The sequence below is a fragment of the Salvia splendens genome, chromosome 7 (assembly GCF_004379255.2).
Source record: "Salvia splendens isolate huo1 chromosome 7, SspV2, whole genome shotgun sequence".
Lineage (NCBI taxonomy): Eukaryota > Viridiplantae > Streptophyta > Magnoliopsida > Lamiales > Lamiaceae > Salvia > Salvia splendens.
This window is the reverse complement of record NC_056038.1, coordinates 8,199,860-8,222,611: the sequence shown is the minus strand read 5'-3', so window position 1 is coordinate 8,222,611 and position 22,752 is coordinate 8,199,860. Positions and strand designations below refer to the sequence as shown.

Genomic DNA, 22,752 nt, shown 5'->3' with positions numbered 1-22,752 from the left:
GGGGAGAGCAATGCAGTGTCAGAGGACTCCCTAATGCTATGGCACAAGAGGCTGGGACATCCAGCAGAAGGAAGCATGAAAGAACTCATCAAGAAAGGCCTAATCTCTGGAGATTTCAACAAGATGGACCCCTGTGAGCAGTGTATACTTGGAAAAGCAAAGAAGGCATCCTATCCTACAGGTATTCACTCTTCTACTGCCCCTTTAGACTATATACACAGTGATCTTTGGGGGTCTTCACTTGTGTGTTCAATTGGTGGAGGAAAGTATTATCTAGCTATCATTGATGACTATACTAGAAAGCTGTGGGTGTATATCCTTAAAGAAAAGTCAGAAACACTCACAAAGTTCAAGATATGGTGTAAGGAGGTGGAGCTAGAGAAGGGAAAGAGTGTTAAATGCTTGAGAACTGACAATGGCTTAGAATTCTTATCTGCTGAATTTGATATGTTTAGAGAAGGGTATGAAAAGGCACAGGACTGTTCCTGGTAATCCTCAAATGGAGTTGTGGAGAGGATGAATAGGACTATCCTAGAGAGGGTAAGGTGCTTACTACTCGGTTCTGGTCTGAGCAGCAGATTTTGGGGTGAGGCTGTGTATACAGCAGCCTATCTCATCAATAAATGTTCATCTACTGCCCTTAAATCTGAGACTCCTGATTACATGTGGCATGGAGATCATAGTGATTACTCAAAGTACAAGGTGTTTGGGTGTGCAGCCTATGCTCATACTAGGCAAAGCAAGCTTGAAGCTAGGGCTCTGAAATGTATATTACTGGGATATCATAGGGGAGTTAAGGGGTATAGGCTCTGGTGTGTTGAGCTTGGCAAGCAGAAGGTGGTGGTGAGCAGGGATGTGGTGTTCTTGGAGGATCAGATGCCCTACTTGAAAGAAGGGCTGGACTCCAGTGAAGCTGAGAGTGATTTCTTCAGGGTGGAGCTTATGGGACTTGGCCTAGGAGCAGGTGGAGCTACTGACTCAGGAAGTGAGTCTGATCCAGAGAAAGATAAGGCTCCAGCTCAGGGCAGGAAGAATGATGAGCCTACATCAGATTCTACCAGAGAATACCAAATTGCAAGGGATAGGGGCAGAAGAAATGCAAGGCCACCTGAAAAATTCTCTGATGTGGTCTACTATGCTCTATGTGCTGTAGAGAGTATTGATGGTACAGACCCTCTCACTTATAAAGAAGCCATGGAGAGTAAAGACAGAGAAAGGTGGATTGAAGCCATGAATGGGGACAAATCCAAGCTGATTACAGATGGTAAGGAAAGGAGGCTGGTAAGTTGTAAGTGGTTGTTTAAAAAGAAGATTGAGACCACTGACAAGGACAGAATCAGATTCAAGGCAAGGCTGGTGGCTAGGGGTTTTACACAGCAAGAAGGAATTGATTTTAATGAAGTGTTTGCTCCAATTGTTAAGCACACTTCAATTAGGATCTTGTTGGCAATGGTGAACCAGCTAAATTGGGAACTACAACAGCTTGATGTGAAGACTGCTTTCCTAAATGAAGACCTAGAAGAGACTATCTTCATGGAACAACCAGAGGGTTATGTGAAGATTGGAGAAGAAAGCAAGGTATGCCTGTTACAGAAGAGTCTTTATGGGCTTAAGCAAAGACCTAGACAGTGGAATAAAAAGTTTGATGCACAGATGAAGAGGATTGGCTTCACCAAGTCAGAGTTTGATGATTGCATTTACATAAATAAGGCAGGCAGGACTCATATTGCCTACCTATTACTCTATGTGGATGATATACTACTTGCAGGGCCTTCTATGGCAGAAATTCAGAAAGTTAAGGAAGATTTGAAGTCTAGCTTTGAAATGAGGGATCTAGGAGAAGCAAGGAAGATCTTAGGTATAAATATTCAGAGAGACAGAGGCTGCAAGAAGCTATGGATGCTGCAAACTGATTATATTGAAAAAGTTTTGCAGAAATTCAAGATGGAGAATGCCAAGTCTGCATCAACTCCATTATCCCAAAGCTTTAGGCTATCTAAGGACCAGGCTCCTAAAACTAAGCAAGAGGCTGAGGAGATGGAGTCTATCCCTTATGCTAGTGTGGTTGGAAGTGTTATGTATACTATGATCTGTACAAGACCAGATCTTGCACATGCTATCTCAGTAACTAGCAGATACATGGCTGACCCAGGGAAGGAGCATTGGAATGCTCTCAGGTAGATTCTGAGATACATGAGACACACCAGTGATTGGGGGTTGGTTTTCACTGGCTGGAAAGGTGAATCTTATCAGGTTGTGCAGGGTTATTGTGATGCAGACTATGCTGCAAACCTGGACAACAGGAAGTCCCAAACAGGCTATTTGTTTACCATGTTTGGAACTGTGATTAGCTGGAAGTCAGGTCTACAAAGTGTTGTTGCTCTTTCAACAACAGAATCTGAATATATAGCTCTTACTGCAGCTGTACAGGAGAGTTTTTGGATCCAAGGGGTGATCTCTGATTTTGGTTTTGACCAAAAGGCTATGGTGGTTCATTGTGACAGTAGCTCAGCTATGTGCTTGGCTAAACATCAGTTTTTCCATGAGAGGAGCAAGCACATAGACATTAGACTACATTTTATTAGAGATGAGATTGAAAGGGGAAGGGTGAAGGTGATTAAGATTAACACCTTGCACAATCCGGCAGATATGCTAACTAAATCTCTAAGTAGAGATAAGTTTGATCATTGCAAGAAATTGATCAATGTTTGTTGTAAGAACTGAAGTGAGCTCTCAGGTGGAGAATTGTAAGAAAAGGGAGTGCTCATTCAGTTACAAGAAAGGAAGAAAGAAGTAAAGTTAGAGGCTCATGAAGAAAAGAAGAAGCCTAGAGAAACTAGCCGTTGGAATAGCAGTTAGTTTGTTAAATGTAACAGTTAGCTTTCTAGTTTTCTTGATTCTGATTGATAGTCAGTTAGTAGCAGTTCAGTTGTAAGAGCTTTAAATAGCTCAAACTCGATTGTATGTAGTTAGAGTGTATTCATTCAATAAAGAGATTCCAATTTCTCCAAGAAATCGCCTACTTTCAATACTAAAGTGTTAGTGTGTGTTTCTGCATAAAGTGTCTGAGTATTTCATATTGCTGAGAGTGTGTGTGATATACTCTAGTGTGTGTGAGCCTTGTGTGTGAATCCTAACACTATTGCTTGGCCAATCTTTGGCAAATTAAGACAGGTCGGCAAGATGCTGTATGAATGTAATGTCTTGCAGAAAACTATATATGATTTTGTTGTTTTTGCCCATGTTATTAAGGACTGTATAAATACTTAGGAGAAACAAGTTCCATGATCCACATATCCTAGCAAAGCAGAGCTATTCCTTGAGCAATATGCTAAGCTTTGATTGGATCTGCTGGTAGTTTATTTCATTAGAGTTGAAGATGATTGAGGGAGGTCAAGATGAGGAGGTTGGGAGAGTTTTATTTTCAAGGAAACGGATTTATGGTTTTCTTTCCAGGTAAGAATTAGTTTTAGTTTTATAAAAGAGCTAATAATGCATTGCTGATTGCTCCTTGTTATGTACTAGTATCATGAAACAATATCCATGTCCTTGGAACTCTTATTGGCTCGATAAATTCTTGTTCTTGGAACTCTTTCCGGAGATTCAGCACCAATAATAGTTTTGAAACTTTGTATTTGCATGAATATTAAAACCCAAAGCTGATAGCAACACTGAACTCAAATGTGAAGAGTTATCTTCTGCTCCTAAGAGGGCTGCTGTGCTGATTGCATGCTACCATCAAGTTCATTCTCAGGGCTCTGCTGACTTTGAATTTTTTCTTTTCTTAAGGAATCTGGTCAATTTTCTATTTACTCATACTTTCTTTCATATTTCTACTTATTGGTTTGTTTCATCAGCCTTCTCCCGCAGGGACTGAATCAAATCTGTTAAGAGTGCCCCAACATGCTATTAATCCAGTAATAATGACATTAGCTGTATTCAGGTCTCTTGGAACAGTTAAACCTGATAACTAGTTTATCAAGTGTTGCTTCTACAATCTTTATGAGGGCATGGCAAGGTAGAGTAATTTCAGTCTGCAATGGCAAAACTATTACATCTATCTGAATTTATTTAAACAAAAACACAAACTTGTTAATCGATGCCATGTTCTACAATCCGTAAGATGCACAGCTATGGTCCGAAACTGAAATATAACTAAGAAAAGATACAGCTGTAGATGGATCAAAATTTGTATCAAGTGATTTCACTGAAACAACTAAATTACAAAGTGCAACAGCAAGGAAATTAAAGTTGTATATTTCCAAGACAATTGCATAAAATCAAGGCAAGGAGCTCCAATTTCTTACCCAATCGGTTATAGTAGAAACATTTCTATCTATATCTTCGACGCAGTCGCTCCCAAGTGCCACCACAATATCTTCTGAATAACTGTCTTTGGCCTCCTCCAACAGAACCTGAAAGATCTCACACTCAACGTTGTTTGAGAGTTTTTTCCCTGTATAGCCCCTACCATTACCAAATTAAGAGCTTAGTATAAACAAATAATGAGAGAAAAGAATATCACATAGACAGAGAAGCAAATCACCTCTTCGCTAGCCGATCATACAACACGGAATTATCAGTTTGAAGCACCACAACACGATCAAACCAACGTTCAGGAAAGAAATCGCAACCATGGTGATCTACAATGTTTCCACCTTGTTCCATCACATCTTCTAGTTCATCGCATACCTGCCAAGGACATGTGTTCCAATATCTTAAATGTGGGAACAAAATCAATTCCTTTCGGATACAAACACTTTACCAGATGTGATACTAGACTACAGCAGAGTATCAAACAGAATTCGATCATCAAAAAGCTTGCGTGTTTGTAAAATCACTGAATAAATTCTGGAATGTTAAGAAAATAAAATGTACAGTGATTTCCTGAGTGAAAGTAACACTAGTGCAAATACAATGAATGAGAAAACATTATGTCCATATAATCAGAAAAGAAGCCTATTTCCACTGAGCAACATACTGCGAGGCAACAAATAGGGGCTAATTTCCACGATGTACGTCATGGGAGATGATATCCGCCATTTGTACCCGAAAAAAAAAAACATTTCCAGTGATGGGAAAGACGCGTGAGGCTCTCGCGTCTTTGATAAACCAAACACGCGATAGCCTCTTGCGTGTATACAAAACACGCATCAAACTCATGTGTGTTTGAAAACACCCGATCGGGTGAATTTCCAGTTTCAAAACACCCGGCCAGGTGAAATATTTAAGACAGGAGGAGTCCAGAGAGATCACCCGGTCGGGTGATTTTAACTTTCAAATCACCCGGCCGGGTGAAATTCGTGTTTCAAAACACGCAATTCTTTTTGTTCATTGAATCTACAATGATAGGAGCATTGTGTAATAATTGGATAATTGATCATATTGCTTTATTTTAAACTGCTATCGGTGTTAATAGATAAGTCATGTAGTTTATGGATAGTGTTCTAGCCAAAGCTCTTTTCTGGTCTCAAATTGGCTTTGTAGTCGATGTGGTGTCTGGACTTCACAATTTTGCTTTATGGACTGTCGCTTGATGGATTAGTAGAGATGATAAGCGTAATTGTCCACTTTATGGGAGAGAAGAAATAAACTTATTGTAATTTGACATTATTCGTTTTTTTGTTGTTGCAGCAATTGGGTTCAATGTGGAAACAGTGCAGTATAACAACATAAAGTTTCAAGTTTGGGATCTAGGTAAATTCGTGCACTATTTGATTATGTTAATCTCTTTATCATGATAAAATTTTTGTTATTATACATACTTGAAACACGAATTTCACCCGGCCGGGTGATTTGAAAGTTAAAATCACCCGACCGGGTGTTCTCTCTGGACTCCTCCTGTCTTAAATATTTCACCCGGCCGGGTGTTTTGAAACTGGAAATTCACCCGATCGGGTGTTTTCAAACACGCATGAGCTTGATGCGTGTTTTGTATACACGCAAGAGCCTATCGCATGTTTGGCTTATCAAAGACGAGAGAGCCTCACGCGTCTTTCCCATCACTGGAAATGTTTTTTTTCCGAGTACAAATGGCGGATATCATCTCTCATGACGTACATTCGCGGAATTTAGCCAACAAATAGGCCTGTGCTTATGTAATCAGAAAAGAACTAACACTATTTCCATACAAAAGTAAGAACTTTGCGAAGATTTCGGGCAAAAGAACTAAACCCTAAACCCTAAACCCTAAACCCTAATTCAATCAAGTGATTGATGGAATTTACCACTCATCATCACGTCTACAAATATTTCGGGTAATTCGAATTGATTGATGGAATGTAATGATGATTTCATCAAGAAAAAAAGTATTCCGATGTTTTAATCTAATAAGTATTCCTTAGAGAATATCTAGGAATGCTCCAATCTATAGTTTTTGTTGATTTTACGCTAATAAAGTGTTAACAAACATCGATTGAGTGAAGATTAGTTGGCTTACGAGGTCTTCGTTGAGGAGATAGCACTCGAACTCGTCGTCCCAGCCGTCGTGGAGGCTCTTCTCCTTGACCAAATCACCAACGTTGATGTGGCGGAGATTGGCAGCCTCGGCGAGGGCAGCCGACGTCGTCGTTTTGCCAGTCCCCGGCGTGCCAGTTATGAGTATGTTTGGCCTCTCTCGTTTCGTCCTAGCGCCGCCATTCTGTGCCATTCCTGCTCGAGATTTAGGACTTGGTGTGGTTGGGCCGACAAGGGTTTTTGTTTTCTCGCTGTGTTTTAGTACGCGGGTTTCTTCTTTAATTAGCCAACACGCTTTTTATCCGACTCGACAAAATCCTAATCCTCCATAAATAGTAAGTGGAGTACTATACAATTTAGCTTGACAGTTGGCACACGCTATAAGAGCATCCACAATAGCGGACGTCTTGACGGACGTCCAACCGGCGAGCGGCTTGTCCGTTGGTGACGTCCACTATTGGGTGGACGAGCGCATGACAGACGTCCCTGACGGACGAGAGGTCGTCCGCAGTCATGCGCGGACGTTCGTCGGGTCGTCCGTCCTCTTGTCCGCTATTGTGGTGAGTCAACGGACGTCCCGGAGGACGGGAGCAATTTTGATTTTTTTTTCAAAACTCTATATATACGGCTCGTTGCACTTCATTTTATTTGCACCACTGACGAGAGACCGACTAACACATGTATTATCATGCACAACATGATCATCGAAAATGAAGGCCTAGAACAAAAACATTATCATGCAAAAACATATCAGCGAGACCCCGTTCGGCAAGCGGCAAACTATACAAATTCAAAGCATACTAATGTATTTTGTTTGAATCATTTTTTTATAATTGTACTATGTTAATTTTTTTATTTAATGAAATTATTGTTGCACTTTCTCCATTCGTATTCGTATTGAATTTTAAATTCTGTATTTGTGATGGTTTTTTTTGGTGTTAAACTATGTATTTTTTTAAATTTAAATATGTATGTTTTTTTAAAAATAGAATGGTTGCATTTTCTCCGTATTCGTGTCGAATTTTTAATTCCGTATTTATGAATTTGTGAATTTTTATTATTGTGCTTGTCCGCCACGATGTCCTAGTGCTTGTCCGCTATTGTACAGTGGGATGTCCTAGTGACATGACAGTACAGTGGGATGTCCTTATGACGTGGCACGAGGTGTTTTAAGGATGTCCTTGGGCTTGTCCGCCGAGATGTCCGCCCCTATTGTAGATTCTCTAACGATCTAAACATAACATGATTAAAACTTATCACAATTTAAATCTAATTTTTTTAATAAAAATTAATATAATACTTTATAATTAATAAAATAATAATTTTATTCTTAACCCCGCCCAACCCTAAGTTCGACCAAAAATCATCAGGTATTTATTGGGTCTACTTAATAAGGACCCAAACTCATTAACTTCACGTGTATTCGTGTTGATTTTCATGTTTTATCAAAAATTGAATGTAACTCTGGGCAATCCACATGTACTATATCTAAAAGACAAGAAAAGAACAGAGGATAAAATGTATTTTCTCTTTCATTTATGGGACAGTTTCAGGTGCATTTTTACAATGCAGCAGTAAATTTAAATACAATATCACAACTTCCTATTTGACATTTGACCCTATGTTACAATAAACAATAACAATGAACTTACAACAGTATTAAACTGCTCATTAAAATTAAACCACTTATTAAATCCTCCTAATGGGAGAAATCAATAGTAACAGCCCCAGCAAGAATCAAGGAGATTATCAAACCGCTCATTTTCTTTACCAAGTATCAAGAATGGCTTACTTAGGTGTCAGATCGGGCGAAGGAATTATCTTCACCCTTTTTAATTGGAGAATCATCTGGGTCCGAGTTAATTGGACATACAGAGGCGAACTTGCAGAACTTGCACTTCCAGAGCTCCTCCATCGGAGGGTAACTGGCTTCTCTGTTGCCCAGCCAAAACTCGAGACATGACTTAATTTGATCTTTGACCAAATCAGGGTCATACATGAATTCATCTTCTCCTAATAAGGAATGATCCTCCTGCAACTCATACCTGTTTAAGGAAAAACCCTCCTTGTAACGGTCTATGCGATGGGAACTCTAAACTAAAATACAGGCAACAGAAGTATGCATGAAGAAAATGTTGATAACAGATTTAATAGCTACAAAGCAGAAAGACGAATAACTACAAAGTTAAAGCAAGCTCACCTCAACAATAGCTGGTCATGAGCCATAGGCAGCGACCTACAACTATTTCCAAAATACCGTACCACATCACTCAGAGTCTGCATGAAGAGCAACAACATGAATGTCATATAAAAAGCAAAAACCAAATTTTCAGTTATTACTGTTTTGTTTTAGCTTATTTTTGTAAATATTATAATTAAGATTTTACTGTACACCCTGCCTCTCACGCTCAAACAACTTGACTTTCATTTTCTTCGCTCACAATCACTAGCTGATGTCCCAATCAATCAATGTATCTTGAATTGCATCCCAGCAATATAATCAGGTATGTTTCAAGCGACAGTACACCACAACTGGTATTACTTATGAGAAAGTTCAGTTTCTGTACTGAAGAGAAACAAGAAACCTCCAGTACTCTTATGGTGTGATTGGAAGCTTATGCTTCATAATATCTGTTAGATTCATTTGTCAAAATTTCCATATGCAAAAGTCACAGTGAATGCTGTAGTTGGGAAGAAACCATTTACCTCTGACGGAAAGCCTGATTTGGTTGTATTATCTCTAATTTCAGGAGATAAAATATGATTGGGATTCAATGAAAAGAAATCAAAGAACTTTTTGGTTGGAAATTCGTCTGCAACTAAGTGTCCCACATATACTTGTAGCACATAAGTTGAAACCTGCCACAAAGATTTTGACTAGATGACTCAGAGGAGGAGAAAGTAAAAGGGAGCTGTTTAATCAATTGTGAGTAGCCTCTACCTTCCATTTCTTTTTTGTGGTTCACCTGGAAGGGTCGGCCGGACACGAGTTTTGGTGTCAACTAATACTGGAAATCTTGTGGACTCGGATACAGGCATCCGAAGTTCATCAATTATCCCCACCATCCATACACCTTCTACAAAGCATACTCTGAAAGGGCAATGCATCAAGTAAAAATGCACAAGATAGTCAACATAAACAACTCATATTCTCCATATATAATCAGCATTTTAAATACTCCATTTTTGCACATTAACAAGATAAGCAAATATGTCCACATAACAATCTTCAAACCAAGTGCAAAAAGAATTAGAAAAAGGTTATAACAATCCGCTACACATCACATGGCAGGGGATTCGGGTAAGTAAAACTTTCTCATTTGGTAAAACACTACTCTATCTTTTATGCAGATAAGGAAAACACTGGATGATGAAGGTGGCAAAGTTCTGACCAAAATGAGACAAACAGCCCATGGCCAAAAACATTCATCTCTATCATTGTCTAATAGAACAGAATGACACATGCGTAATCACAAATGAAAGTAAGAAATACTACTATACAAAAACTTACAAAGGTAACTCGCGTGTTAATCCATCAAACAATAGTTGATTGCTACCTACAATGAAATTCATAAATTTAAGAGCCCACGCATCTTCAGCACTTTCAACCTGAACTTTCACCCTTTTAATTACCTGCCCACATTCATAAGAAAGGTCATATATCCTCATCCTACCAGCAATCATACAAGAGAAGTTGCATAAACACACTACTACTGTTTCCTACCTGATATATTTGCAAAGATAATTGTCAAAATTCACAAGTATTAAAATTAAGCATCTAACAAACACTCAAACAGTGGAGCATATTCACATATCGCCCACAGAAAAGAAAATGCAAGGTGCATACAGTTTCCATGGGATGGGAGAAAAATCATTTGAAAAGTAGTCAAATACATTTCACATTGCACATTTCACATTTCACATTTCACATATCACATAAATAAGGAGTACATGCATTTGAAACATACCTCTTCTTCAAGTACTACATGCCGCGCACTGCCTGCTTTCATTGCTTTCGTCCTTTTCGGTTTACCAAAGAGTAGAATAAACTCCGTCTGTTTTTCACACCATTCCTGAATCAAACACAAAAAACAAAAATGTATCAACATGACAAATATTTGCACATGTGGAAGTACTCTGCTTATGATTAATTGATTATAGTACTAGTAATTAGTGAACCTTAGATACTGCAATTCACGAAGTCAGCACTCGCAAAACCCTTCTCACAATCCATGAAATTTCAAAATCAATTTTTAGGCAAAAACCAGAAAATACTGCTTATAAGGAATTGGGGAAAGCTAGGATACCGTGCCGGTAAGATCGGTGACGGACAAGCCTCTGCCCTTTCGGAATCGATTCAGAAATGACTCAAGCACTACGTTCCTCTTATTCTTCTGAGGCCTGGACCCGCAGGCGGCCCGGCCCGAATCCTCGATGTCGGGCGGGCCGGTAGACGTGCAAGCGGATATTCCGCGCTTGGACAAGAGTGTGATGGAGCGGAGTGATTTCGAATTTCTGTGGAGGTGAGAAGCAGGTATGGCGGTGGCGGCGGCCAGGGCAGCTTCGATGAGAGCCATTTCCTCTTCGCTGATGATGTCGATGGGGATTTTCGCGGGCTCTGCAGCGGAATCGGCGGTGGTGGGAGAGGAAGAGGAGTTGGTGGTCATGGTGTGTGGTGGATGACGGTTTGTGCGGGCGGGGTGACCGTTGGAACACCGCCTCTGACGGCGGGGCAATTTCGTAAATACTGATGGCGTCACGTCACGTGTATGTATTGCCTGCGACGGACTGATGCTGAAGGGTGAGATTAGTTTGAAACTGAACGGCGTGACAGTTCCGTTACATATAGTACGATTTTATTTTTATTTCGATTTTTAAAAATTTGAATGGCGTCACATGTACGAGAATACTTAGATAGTTAGAGCATCCACTACGCGTCCCGCGTTCCGTCCCGGAGGGACGGTTCCGCCGCGGGACGCGTTGCAACGTTTGTCCCGTCCCGTAGCCCGTAGCCGCGAGACCAGGGACGCGCAGTCCCGTCACGCGCCCGGGCGACGTGTCGCGCCCCCGATGCATGCGTGACGCCCACTCGTTGGCCCGCGAGTGGGCATCGTCACGAATGACGCAATAATTCGTTTTTTTATAAAAAAATCGAATTTTAATAAAAAAAATTATTTTTTAAACGGTAATGTTACCGTTAAATTTTTATTTTCTTTTTATTTTTATTTATTTTATTTATTTACTCTATAAATAATCCTATTTCATACTCATTTCACACACAAACACACATCTATTCCTCTCAAATCATCTCTATAACCACTCCAATTTCATCTTAAATTAACTCAAACAAATGGATCCTTTTGAGCAAATGCGTCAACTAATGGAACAATCACTTGAAAAAGATCGACGCCGAGAGGCGGAGGAAGCCGCGCCGCCTCCACGACACTCCCGGACATACATCCATCGCAACCGGCTGTATAAAATGGGGTACTATCTCGCCGACGGCATCTACCCGAAGTGGCCGACCTTCGTGAAGACGTGCAACAGGCCTGCGAACCCAAAGCAGGCTCTTTTTGCGCAGAAGCAGAAGGCTGCTCGCAAGGATGTGGAGAGGGCGTTCGGGGTTCTCCAAGCGCGCTTCAACATCATCAAAGCCCCGGCTCGTTCGTGGTTCATGGAGAGCATGGTCGACATCATGTATACGTGCATAATCTTGCACAACATGATTGTCCAAGACGAAGGACCCGAGGCGGGAAATTGGTTTGACCCTGAATCCCCCGGAAGCTCAACCGCAAATAGTCCGCCGCGAAGTGGAGCGCATCCGTCAATACAAGAACGGTTGTCTATTCGGGCAAGGACACACGACTCTAACGCCCACGCCCAACCCCAAGAGGATCTAATTGAGCACATTTGGAAAAACTTTGGCGGAGAAAATTAAATTATGTCATTTTTATTTTTTTAGGATTTTAATTATGTCCATTTTCTATTTTTTTGAATTTTAATGTTGTTTTAATTTTAATAAAGTGTGTTTGTTTTAATTGAATTGAGTTGGGAAAAAAAATGAAATTTAATGAATAGTAATTTAAGGGACGGAATAAGGGACGGAGCGTTGCATGTTCCGTCCCTTAGTTATGGGATGGAGGAATGAAGTATAGTGGGGCGCTCAAATAGTAGTTTAAGGGACGGTGGGGGGACAGCTTAGTGGATGCTCTTAACCAAAAAACCACGGGTGTTTAAATAAACAAACTTTTAAGAAATTATTGGATGGTTTGAATTGTTACCTTAAACATATTATCTCCGTCCCGCATTAATTGTGTCACATTTACTTTTCTGCACTAGTTTTATAAAAATGATAATAAATAGTTAAGGTAGAAAAATAATAAAGGAAGATAGAGAATAATGTAAATAAGATTCTTCTCTATCTTATTCTCTCTCTTATTTTACTATTTTTCCACTTTAACTATTTTTATAAAACAAGTGCAGAAAAGTAAATGTGACAGTTAATGCGGGACGAAGATAGTATTTTCATACCAAATATATATATAGAGAGAGATAGAGTTGTGATCATATGATAACCCCTAAATCACGTAATAACCCTATAACCAAATCTGAACCACACATATTTTCTAATCTTGTGGTTGAGATTCAAACTTAGATTTACTTCATAAAAAAAAACGCGGGGGTAAATATGTCATTTCCCTCATTTAATTTCTGAATTTCGCCAAATATCACGTAAAATGATAAAATGATATATGTTAGGTTTATTGCATAGAATGATAGTTTTGTCGGATAGAATGATACTCTGAGTTGATAAAATGATACTTTTTGACTGACTGATAAAATGATATATATGTTAGGTTTATTGCATAGAATGATAGTTTTGCCGGATAGAATGATACTTTGAGTTGATAAAATGATACTTTTAACTGACTGATAAAATGATAAAATGATATATGTTATGTTTATTGCATAGAATGATAGTTTTGCCGGATAGAATGATACTCTGAGTTGATAAAATGATACTTTTGATTGACTGATAAAATGATATATGTTAGGTTTATTGCATAGAATGATAGTTTTGCCGGATAGAATGATACTCTGAGTTGATAAAATGATACTTTTGACTGACTAATAAAATGATATATGTTAGGTTTATTGCATAGAATGATAGTTTTGTCGGATAGAATGATACTCTGAGTTGATAAAATGATACTTTTGACTGACTGATAAAATGATAAAATGATATATGTTAGGTTTATTGCATAGAATGATAGTTTTGCCGGATAGAATGATACTCTGAGTTGATAAAATGATACTTTTGACTGATAAAATGATACTTAAATAAGATTTTTTTTATTTAAATGAGCGAAATTTGTATATCATGGGAAATAAGATTTTACGTATAACTGAACCTTATACGTACGTGTAACTGAACCTCATACATCTATATATCATGGGAAATAAGATTTTACGTATTTAAATGAGCGAAATTTGGATACGTAAATTTTATCATGAGCGAAATTCAGAAATTAAATAAGCGAAATGACATATTTACCCTCTGCGCCTTTTTTATGAAGGAAAACTAAGTTTGAATCTAAACCACGTGATTTTAAAAATGTGTGGTCCAGATTTAGTTATAGATTTATTACGGAAATTAGGGTTATCATTATAATGCACCTCTATATATATAATTCGTCAAAAACAAAAAGTTAAAGAAAAGTGAGATTAAGAATAAATTAGATAAGAAAATATGAGAGTAAAATATAAAAGAAAAACTTATAAATGTATTTATTTTATCAAAAAAGAATATGGCATAATACTATATAACATCCCAAAAAATTGATCCAACACTAGTGAAATTCCTATTGTAACACTCTTTGTCTGATTCTCAACTTCATTTTAAAACTCAGTGAAATCTTTTCGATTTATTCAAATGGCATTTATATTTCATTAGCGTATTACAAAAAGTGTCAATAAATTTGTTCGATGGTGTTTATATAATTATATTATGTAATTGATATATTACTTCTTTGCCAAGTAATATAACTCATCTTTTAGACGATACTGGATTTTATGCAGTGATGGATCCAGAAACTATAGCTCGAGGGGTTGGACTTAAATACTATGAAAAAATTAATTAATAAAATAATAAATAATCATTTTAAAAAATACATTAAAATTTAAATAGTTATAATTATTTTTTATAAATATTCATTTGTTCAACTACTAAATTCATAAATATTACTCCGTAATGCAATATATTTGTTTATGTTTGTCATCGTAAAAAATAACAACACAAATAAATTCGTATTTAAAAAATAAAATTTAAATCTATTCAAACAAACGATAAAGAAAACAAATGCTACTCCATATTGCAATATATTTGTTTATATTTTTACAAGAATTATATGAATTCAATTAATATGCATATACATTTTTAATATTATCATTCAACATAGTATATTCATGAGATAAAAATGAGACTGCAAGACAAAAAAAAGTAAAAAAGAAAGAATAGAAAAGACCATACAATAACATTAGCAGTATTCATCAAATTTAGTACCCGTTCAGTTTATAAGAAATGACTAAAAATGGGTTCTATTCTTTACAATTCTCTTGTTTAGATTATACTATTTCAAACTTGCGAGCCCTCAAAATGAGGCAGGGCCCGCACTATTCACATCCTAATACGCAAGAATCAAATCTGAACAATAAGGTGGTTTTCAATTCCGCATTGAAAGCTTAGACCCAGAATTGGAAGCAAATTGACTAATTGACCCCTGCATTTTTCATATCCCCAATTTTAAATTGCACAAATCAATACTTGTGTAAGGGTTTTTTTGGTCAACTCACTCAAACAAGGAGCCGTCATTTTCTTGAAAATGAAGCCAAATAATGTAAACTGAACACATAGATACAATTACCTATTGGTTTGGCCATCCCAATGTAATTCCACCCATGTTTTATTTCTTTGCCTTCACTTAACTGATAAAGCGAACGATAAGAGGTAATTCAATTCGTCGAATAATGATGATCAATTGTTTAATTAAAATAATAATGGGCTAAAATAGATTTGGGAATAGGTCAAATTGTGAATTATAATGGTTAATTTTTAAATATTCAAACACCCAAAATTAATGGGCTATGGGACATTTCGTATATTTAGCCCAACTTCTCAAAACCTCATCTTCTTCACAGTTCTTCTTCTTCTTCTTCTTTGTTGTGGCCTCATGGGGTTGGATCAGACTGCACTAGAGTCAGCGGAAACTCCTAAGCCCGACTCTAGTGGCTCTATGATGGGGTCAGTCTACCTCACCCGACCCCACCTATATCCGTCCTTGATTTTATGTAGTATTGTTTTGTGTAAATAATGAAAAGAGAATAAAATAGAGATAAAAGTATATTCCATTTTGAGAAATGAGTTACTACTACTACTACTGATTTTCGTTAGGATTTATGACAAATCAAAAAGGTATCAACAGTCCGTAATTCACTCATGGCGTGTGAAATGTGGTACTATTGTTTAATGTGTGATCACGCCGCTACAGCCTACAATATCATACAGTAGCTTGCACTATATTCAGCTTTAGAAACCAATTGTCTCAGAATCAAAAAAAAGTTGATCTAGAAGAAATACTTGAAGCAGCAACAAGAGAACAATTCTGTGATGATTCTGTGTAAATTACCACTGTAATAACCTTAAGCTTCTAATGATTTTCTACTGTATGATGATTCTGTATAAATTACCACTATCATTCATTACCTGAGTAATATATAAAAGAAAACAGACACCGAAAATCCTTCAAAAAGCGCAAGATAAAAAGGAAGGAAAATAAGTTCAAATTTTTAAGAAAGTCTCCATCTCAAGCTCTAAAACACAAGTAGCAATACTCTCACCACCTAACAAACAAAAGTAAAACCAGAAAATTGCAAATTTTGAAACCTCATGGAAGTAACCAAAATTAAGGCTGAAATGGTTGTCAACCTTCACTTTGCTCCCTTCTTGACAGCAGCCTTGGTAACCTTGGCACCAGTTGGGTCCTTCTTCTCAACGCTCTTGATTACACCAACAGCAACAGTCTGTCGCATGTCACGGACAGCAAATCGTCCAAGAGGAGGATATGCAGAGAAAGTTTCCACCACCATGGGTTTGGTTGGAACCATCTTAATCATACCAGCATCACCATTCTTCAGGAACTTGGGCTCCTTCTCCAGTTCCTTACCAGATCGCCTGTCAATCTTGGTCAAGATCTCAGCAAACTTCACTGCAATGTGAGAGGTGTGGCAATCGAGCACTGGGGCATATCCATTTCCAATCTGTCCCGGGTGGTTCATGATGATGACCTGAGAGGTGAAGTTGGCAGCTTCCTTGGCGGGATCATCCTTGGAGTTGGAGGCAACATACCCACGCTTCAAGTCCTTGACTGCAACGTTCTTCACGTTGAACCCCACATTGTCACCAGGAAGAGCCTCTTGCAAGGCCTCGTGGTGCATCTCAACTGACTTGACTTCAGTTGTCAAACCAGATGGGGCAAAGGTGACAACCATACCAGGCTTGATAACACCAGTCTCAACACGACCCACAGGCACGGTACCAATACCACCAATCTTGTAAACATCCTGAAGTGGGAGACGGAGAGGCTTGTCTGATGGTCTCTTGGGCTCCAGGATCTGGTCAAGTGCCTCAAGAAGGGTTGGGCCCTTGTACCAGTCAAGGTTGGTGGACCTCTCAATCATGTTATCTCCCTCAAACCCAGAAATAGGAACGAATGGGATTTTCTCGGGATTGTATCCAACCTTCTTGAGGTAGGAGGCAACTTCCTTAATGATTTCATCAAACCTAGCCTTGGAGTATTTAGGTGTGGTGGCATCCATCTGCATGATAATGGTAGCAATAAGTTAGACTGTGTAATGAAAAGACGCTACAAAAATATTACAAGTTAATTAAATAGATTTACCTTGTTACAGCAGCAAATCATTTGTTTCACTCCAAGAGTGAAAGCAAGCAATGCATGCTCACGGGTCTGACCATCCTTGGAGATACCTGCCTCAAAACCACCAGTGGTGGAGTCGATGATGAGGACAGCACAGTCAGCCTGTGAGGTACCCGTAATCATGTTCTTGATAAAGTCACGATGTCCAGGGGCATCAATAACAGTGCAGTAGTACTTGGTGGTCTCAAACTTCCACAAGGCAATATCAATGGTGATACCGCGTTCACGCTCAGCCTTCAGTTTGTCGAGAACCCACGCATACTTGAATGACCTCTTGTTCATCTCAGCAGCCTCCTTCTCGAACCTCTCAATCACACGCTTGTCAATACCACCAAGCTTGTAGATCAAGTGACCAGTGGTGGTCGACTTTCCAGAGTCGACGTGGCCAATGACCACAATGTTAATGTGAGTCTTCTCTTTACCCATGATTTCTCAGCAAATAATACTGCAACAGCAAACCATATTATTACGATATAATCAAACAGCTTAAACTATTGGTCAAATTACTAATAAATAATTGAAAAACTCCAAAACAAGCAAGCAAATATCAACATCCATCCTTCAATAATTGTCTAATACTACTATTTTCTACTGTCAGTTCAACTATTCAGGATTATAAAACGAAACCCATAATTTTGTTGAGAAGTTTAATCGTCTCGGCAAAGTAAATGGCATCCTCATCAAAGTTATGATAACCAGCATCAAGAAATTCTTGCCATGAGCAATTAGGATTTGAGCGTCGATACTCGTGGAGCCATGCGGATGCTGGATGGTCAAAAAATAACCTCTCAAAAGAGAACAAGTGATAATCAAAATATTCTTGAATTTCCAAAATACAAGTGATAATCAAAATATTCTTGAATTTCCAAAATCCACCTCACTGGGTTAACACCAGAAAACAGAGGAGGAGAGTCTGGAGGAGAGTTTGATAGCAAGACGGACATGGTAGAAATCGAAAAGAGGAAAGCACCAACTGATGGAGGTTAAGTTCCCTATCGAGAGGTTTGTAGAGCACGTGAAGATTGAACGGTGAAGTTCTAGGGTTTTTGGAACAAGAATGAGAATAGAAGTTTATTTCATATTTCTCAATAAATCAAAATGATAGAGAATTCTATTATTTATAGAATTCTAAACCCTAAAATCTATCTTGCTAAGCAAGCAAAATAAATAAATAAATAAAAAGATTACAAAAGATATGCAAAATCAAATCAAATACTATTAAAAGATACATTGCAGGTTGAGAGAGATTTGGACACAATCTTGAGCGTGATTTAGATGCTCGACGGCCCTATCACATAGGCACAGGAGAAGCATGTGTATTAAAAGACATCAAATTAAGCATGCAAGCTTAAATTCATAATGGAAATGAATCGGTATACACGCAATTCCATAAAATAACTGAATGAAAAAAGCTAATTCATTAAACGATCAGATAAAATTGAAAGCATACAATAAACCAACATATAACTACACATCCATAAATAAACGGAATTAACAGATTTCAAATGTTTAAAAGTTGAAACGATTAGCATTTTGCAGATTTATACATATACAGCACACACACAAACGCTGAGATATAGTGAAATAGCTAGAATGCGGACCTTATTATTAGAGAAGTTGGAGAAGGCAGCTCAGTGTCCGCCGTGAGGTTTTTGAAAATGAGAGAGGAGTCGTAATGTGAGAGGGCTCGCAAATTTATACCTGAATTGTCTGATTGAAAATAATGGAATTCGGGTTTCTCATGGCCGTAGGATCAATTGTGATCCGACGGGTGAAAATAGGCGGATTTTTTAAAGAGCTGCGGCGGCTTTAACTCTGCTTTGCCTGCCCTAGCAGCGTTGGCGCAACCCAACGTCTATATACCATTGCGTAATTACTTCCTCGTCCTCATGTTTTTGGTCAAATTACCACCTATATTTCTTTCATTTTTCCCAAATAAATAAATAGGGTTATTATACTTCAAATTATAAATTTTGGCACAAAATTCAGTATTTCCACATACTTAACATGGGTACTTATATTATCCAACTACAATTTCTAGCGAATTTTGCACAATCAATTTTCCTCTAAATTGAATTCGACGTGGCACATTCTGATTACATAGGTAAACATATCAGTCAATATAAGAAACGATGTTGCTTTCAATGGGTGTAAAAGGTATTGTTATGTGTAAATATTTGAGTTTAAAAATTAATCCTATATTTTGATGGAATTCTAAATTGTTGTGCCAAAAATTTGAGTACATTCAAAATACTAAATTTTGATTAAATTTTACTATAATTTTAGGATTAATAGGCTAGCTCATAAATAAATCCACTGTAGCACTTCCTACATAAATGTTATTTCCATGGTTTTTTATGGAATGTTACTTCAATGTTATTTGCATGTTATTACATGAGATGAGCTTGATTTGTGCTGTACTTATCTTCAAGATAAAATTTGAGAAACTTTTAAAATATGAGATGAACTTGATTTGTGTTTTATAGATTGTCTTCAAGATAAAATGTAAAAAACTTTTGCAACATGAAATGAGCTTGATTTCGTGCTTTATAAATTATATTCATGATAAAAAATACTAAGAAACTTCTTCAACATGAGATGAGTTTGATTTGTGTTGTTTAAATTATATTCAAAAGAAAAGTAAGAAACTTTTGCTTACGATATTTCCTTAATTTCAGTATTTGATATTTTGTCTTCAAAAATCAAAAGTCACATTATTCGTACATTTATTTTTGGGATGCACTTCAAAATTGATACATGATTTTTCAATTTTGCACAAAAATTGTCCATAATATTTTTTTATGGAGTAGCATTTTTAGTATCTGAAAATCACATTTTTTGTTGCTGATTTTCACCCTAAAATACCCTCCAAAAAAATACATTTTTCACATTTTTTACATATAGGACATTTGTGGGCTTACACGAAAAATGACCTAAAATGATATTTCATCCGTCCCACAAGAGTATGCATTTTTTTTCCTTTTTAGTCCGTCCCACAAGAATATGCACTTTCTAATTTTGTAAACTCTTTTCTCTCCAATGAGATGAGACTCATTCTACACTAACAATACTTTAATTACTTTTTCTCTATACATGTCTCTTACTTTACCAATTTTGCATTAAAACTCGTGTCGAACCCAAAGTGCATATTCTTTGGAGACGGAGAGAATAATAGTATTATAAAAATCTTCTCTCTTTCTCCTTTTTTCTTCCCTATTTCACTTCTCTCTCTTCCAATTAAAATGTACTACTATCACATATAATCATGGATATATTTATAAAACTAGTCTTTTTGACAATTGGAGCAGTTGGATATATTTTTCACTGCATTATTCTCTTTCTTACTCGACTGTTTCTCCATTTTAACTGTAACACCCCGACTTTTTCTACCTTTTTATTTTGTTCTTGAAAGGACCGTCGTTTGTGCAATTAAAAAATTTTTCGACCTTGTTTCTTTTATCGAGAGAAGTATTTAACTTTTGGGGCCAAACAATTATTCTTTCATAGCCCAATTTAAAACCCAATTGTTACGAGCCCAAAATGATACCTACACGAAAGAATAGACCACGTATCAAATACACTTTCGACAACAAATCAAGACGAAAAGTTGGATAAGTACCGCGTCACATCAAGACGAAAAGTTGGATAAGAACCACGTTGCATCAGGCACGTTTTCCAACGACGGCCGCATTAATTACTCGTCGCATCGAAACGAAAAGACGTGAATTTTTGTCTTTTATGAAAAAAAAAATTCTATAAATACAACCTCCCTCCACTTCAAATCATTTACTTCACTACCAAAGAATTGAGAAATCCGAGAGAGAAAAGGGAGAGGGGATGGAGGAACGAATTTCCGACCACCTACCTGTCGGGAACGGCGTCGGCGGCTGGGGGAGATCCTCGGCGACGGTGGCTGGGGCGGACCGCGACCGCGCGCGTACAGCAGCGGCCGCGCGTACAGCAGCGGTGGCGGTAGCGTGGTGGCGGCGTGAGCATAGCCGAGAAAGAGAAGAGGAGAAAGAGAGGAGCACGGCGTGAAGGCTTTAAACGAACGAGGTATGGCTTTTTAACTAAGTTTTTCGTGGGCTTTCTAGTTACCGTACAATTTTTACGAGAAGTTTTTACGTGGGCTTTCGAACTAAAGTGTTTCCAAGAACTTTCATATATCGGTTTGAGCATCATGTTATATGTGATCAAAGTGAAAGTGTTGTTGCGCATGTTATGTTGTGCTATGTGTTGATTTATCGAGTGAATTGTGATTTGCTCGACTCGTTGATGTGATGTGAGATGATGCTCGACCTATGCAGAAAAATGATTTATGTTTCAAAAACGTTTTGAGGAAAATAAAGTTGAAAAGGTTATGTCAAGCCATATTTTGTTTTGGAACTATGCCTATCTGACTGCAACGATGAATGGAATGGATTGATGGGAGACCGTGGGAGGTAACCACTTCCCCGACACTTGAATGTTAAAATATGATGAATGATGAAAGGAATGATGAATGACGAACGGATTGATGAATGAACAAGAGATAGGGAAATCGGGTTTGTCAGATACGGCATATGTTCCAGGAAAATAGATCGAAAGATCGCTTTTGAAAAAGGAAAAGAAAAATGTTTAGTGTTCTCGGACTTTTCCTAAAATCCCGAGTTCACTCAAAGAGTGGCTTGACAAAATCTGTTTTTATAAAATATATTTTGGCACGTGTCCACTGAGTACACCAAGTACTCAGCCCTGCATATGTTTTCTCTATGTGCAGGTTGAGCGGTGACGAGCGCGGTGGGTGTTGAGCATGAAAGTGAAGAAGATTGTAAATAAAACTTTCTGAATATATTATGTCTTCATACATAATGGTATTCTACTCTCGAATGCTTCCGCCAAGTGTTGTTGAGATAATTTTATCTCGAGTTGCTGATTGTTGAAAAGACACTCTGATTTTATTCGAGCTTTTCCCCGTTTGTTTGGAGCTAAAGTCGAGTTTGCACTCTGTGTATCATACACTCTGATATATATATTTCTTTTAAGCTAATTGAGCCTTTCTTATGAACTGTTATCTTTAAATGCTATTCTTAATGTTTGTCCCTTGGTCACGATCGCCTCGTTTGTAACACCCCTGGGGTGGGCGGGCATGACATTAACGATTTATTGTTTTATCTATGTATTATTCTCTTTTATTTTTCATTCAAAACGAATGCATAAAATAAAATGTCTCTATTAACATGGAACAGAAAGAATACAATTTAAATGAAATTTCTCAAAAAATACCTTTTATGACCCAAAAATTACATGTTTGATACCTAAG

The 22,752-nt window shown here is 37.7% G+C and overlaps 2 protein-coding genes and 1 pseudogene across 2 annotated transcripts; all 3 read right to left on the bottom strand.

The window, feature by feature from the left end:
* Window positions 1-4,040: 4,040 nt before the first annotated feature.
* On the bottom strand, window positions 4,041-6,728 carry LOC121811249 (adenylate kinase isoenzyme 6 homolog). Its single transcript, XM_042212068.1, has 3 exons — window positions 6,440-6,728; window positions 4,547-4,692; window positions 4,041-4,467 (listed from the first exon to the last, which is right to left on the bottom strand). Exons 1-3 carry the CDS (start codon window positions 6,647-6,649, stop codon window positions 4,281-4,283), a joined length of 543 nt encoding a protein of 180 aa, XP_042068002.1. The 5' UTR covers window positions 6,650-6,728; the 3' UTR covers window positions 4,041-4,280.
* Window positions 6,729-7,968: 1,240 nt separating this feature from the next.
* Window positions 7,969-11,272, bottom strand: LOC121811248 (annotated as a pseudogene).
* Window positions 11,273-16,273: 5,001 nt separating this feature from the next.
* On the bottom strand, window positions 16,274-19,202 carry LOC121741542 (elongation factor 1-alpha-like). Its single transcript, XM_042134358.1, has 3 exons — window positions 19,052-19,202; window positions 17,415-17,895; window positions 16,274-17,331 (listed from the first exon to the last, which is right to left on the bottom strand). The coding sequence occupies exons 2-3, from the start codon at window positions 17,874-17,876 to the stop codon at window positions 16,444-16,446; spliced, it is 1,350 nt and encodes a 449-aa protein (XP_041990292.1). The 5' UTR covers window positions 17,877-17,895; window positions 19,052-19,202; the 3' UTR covers window positions 16,274-16,443.
* Window positions 19,203-22,752: the final 3,550 nt, after the last annotated feature.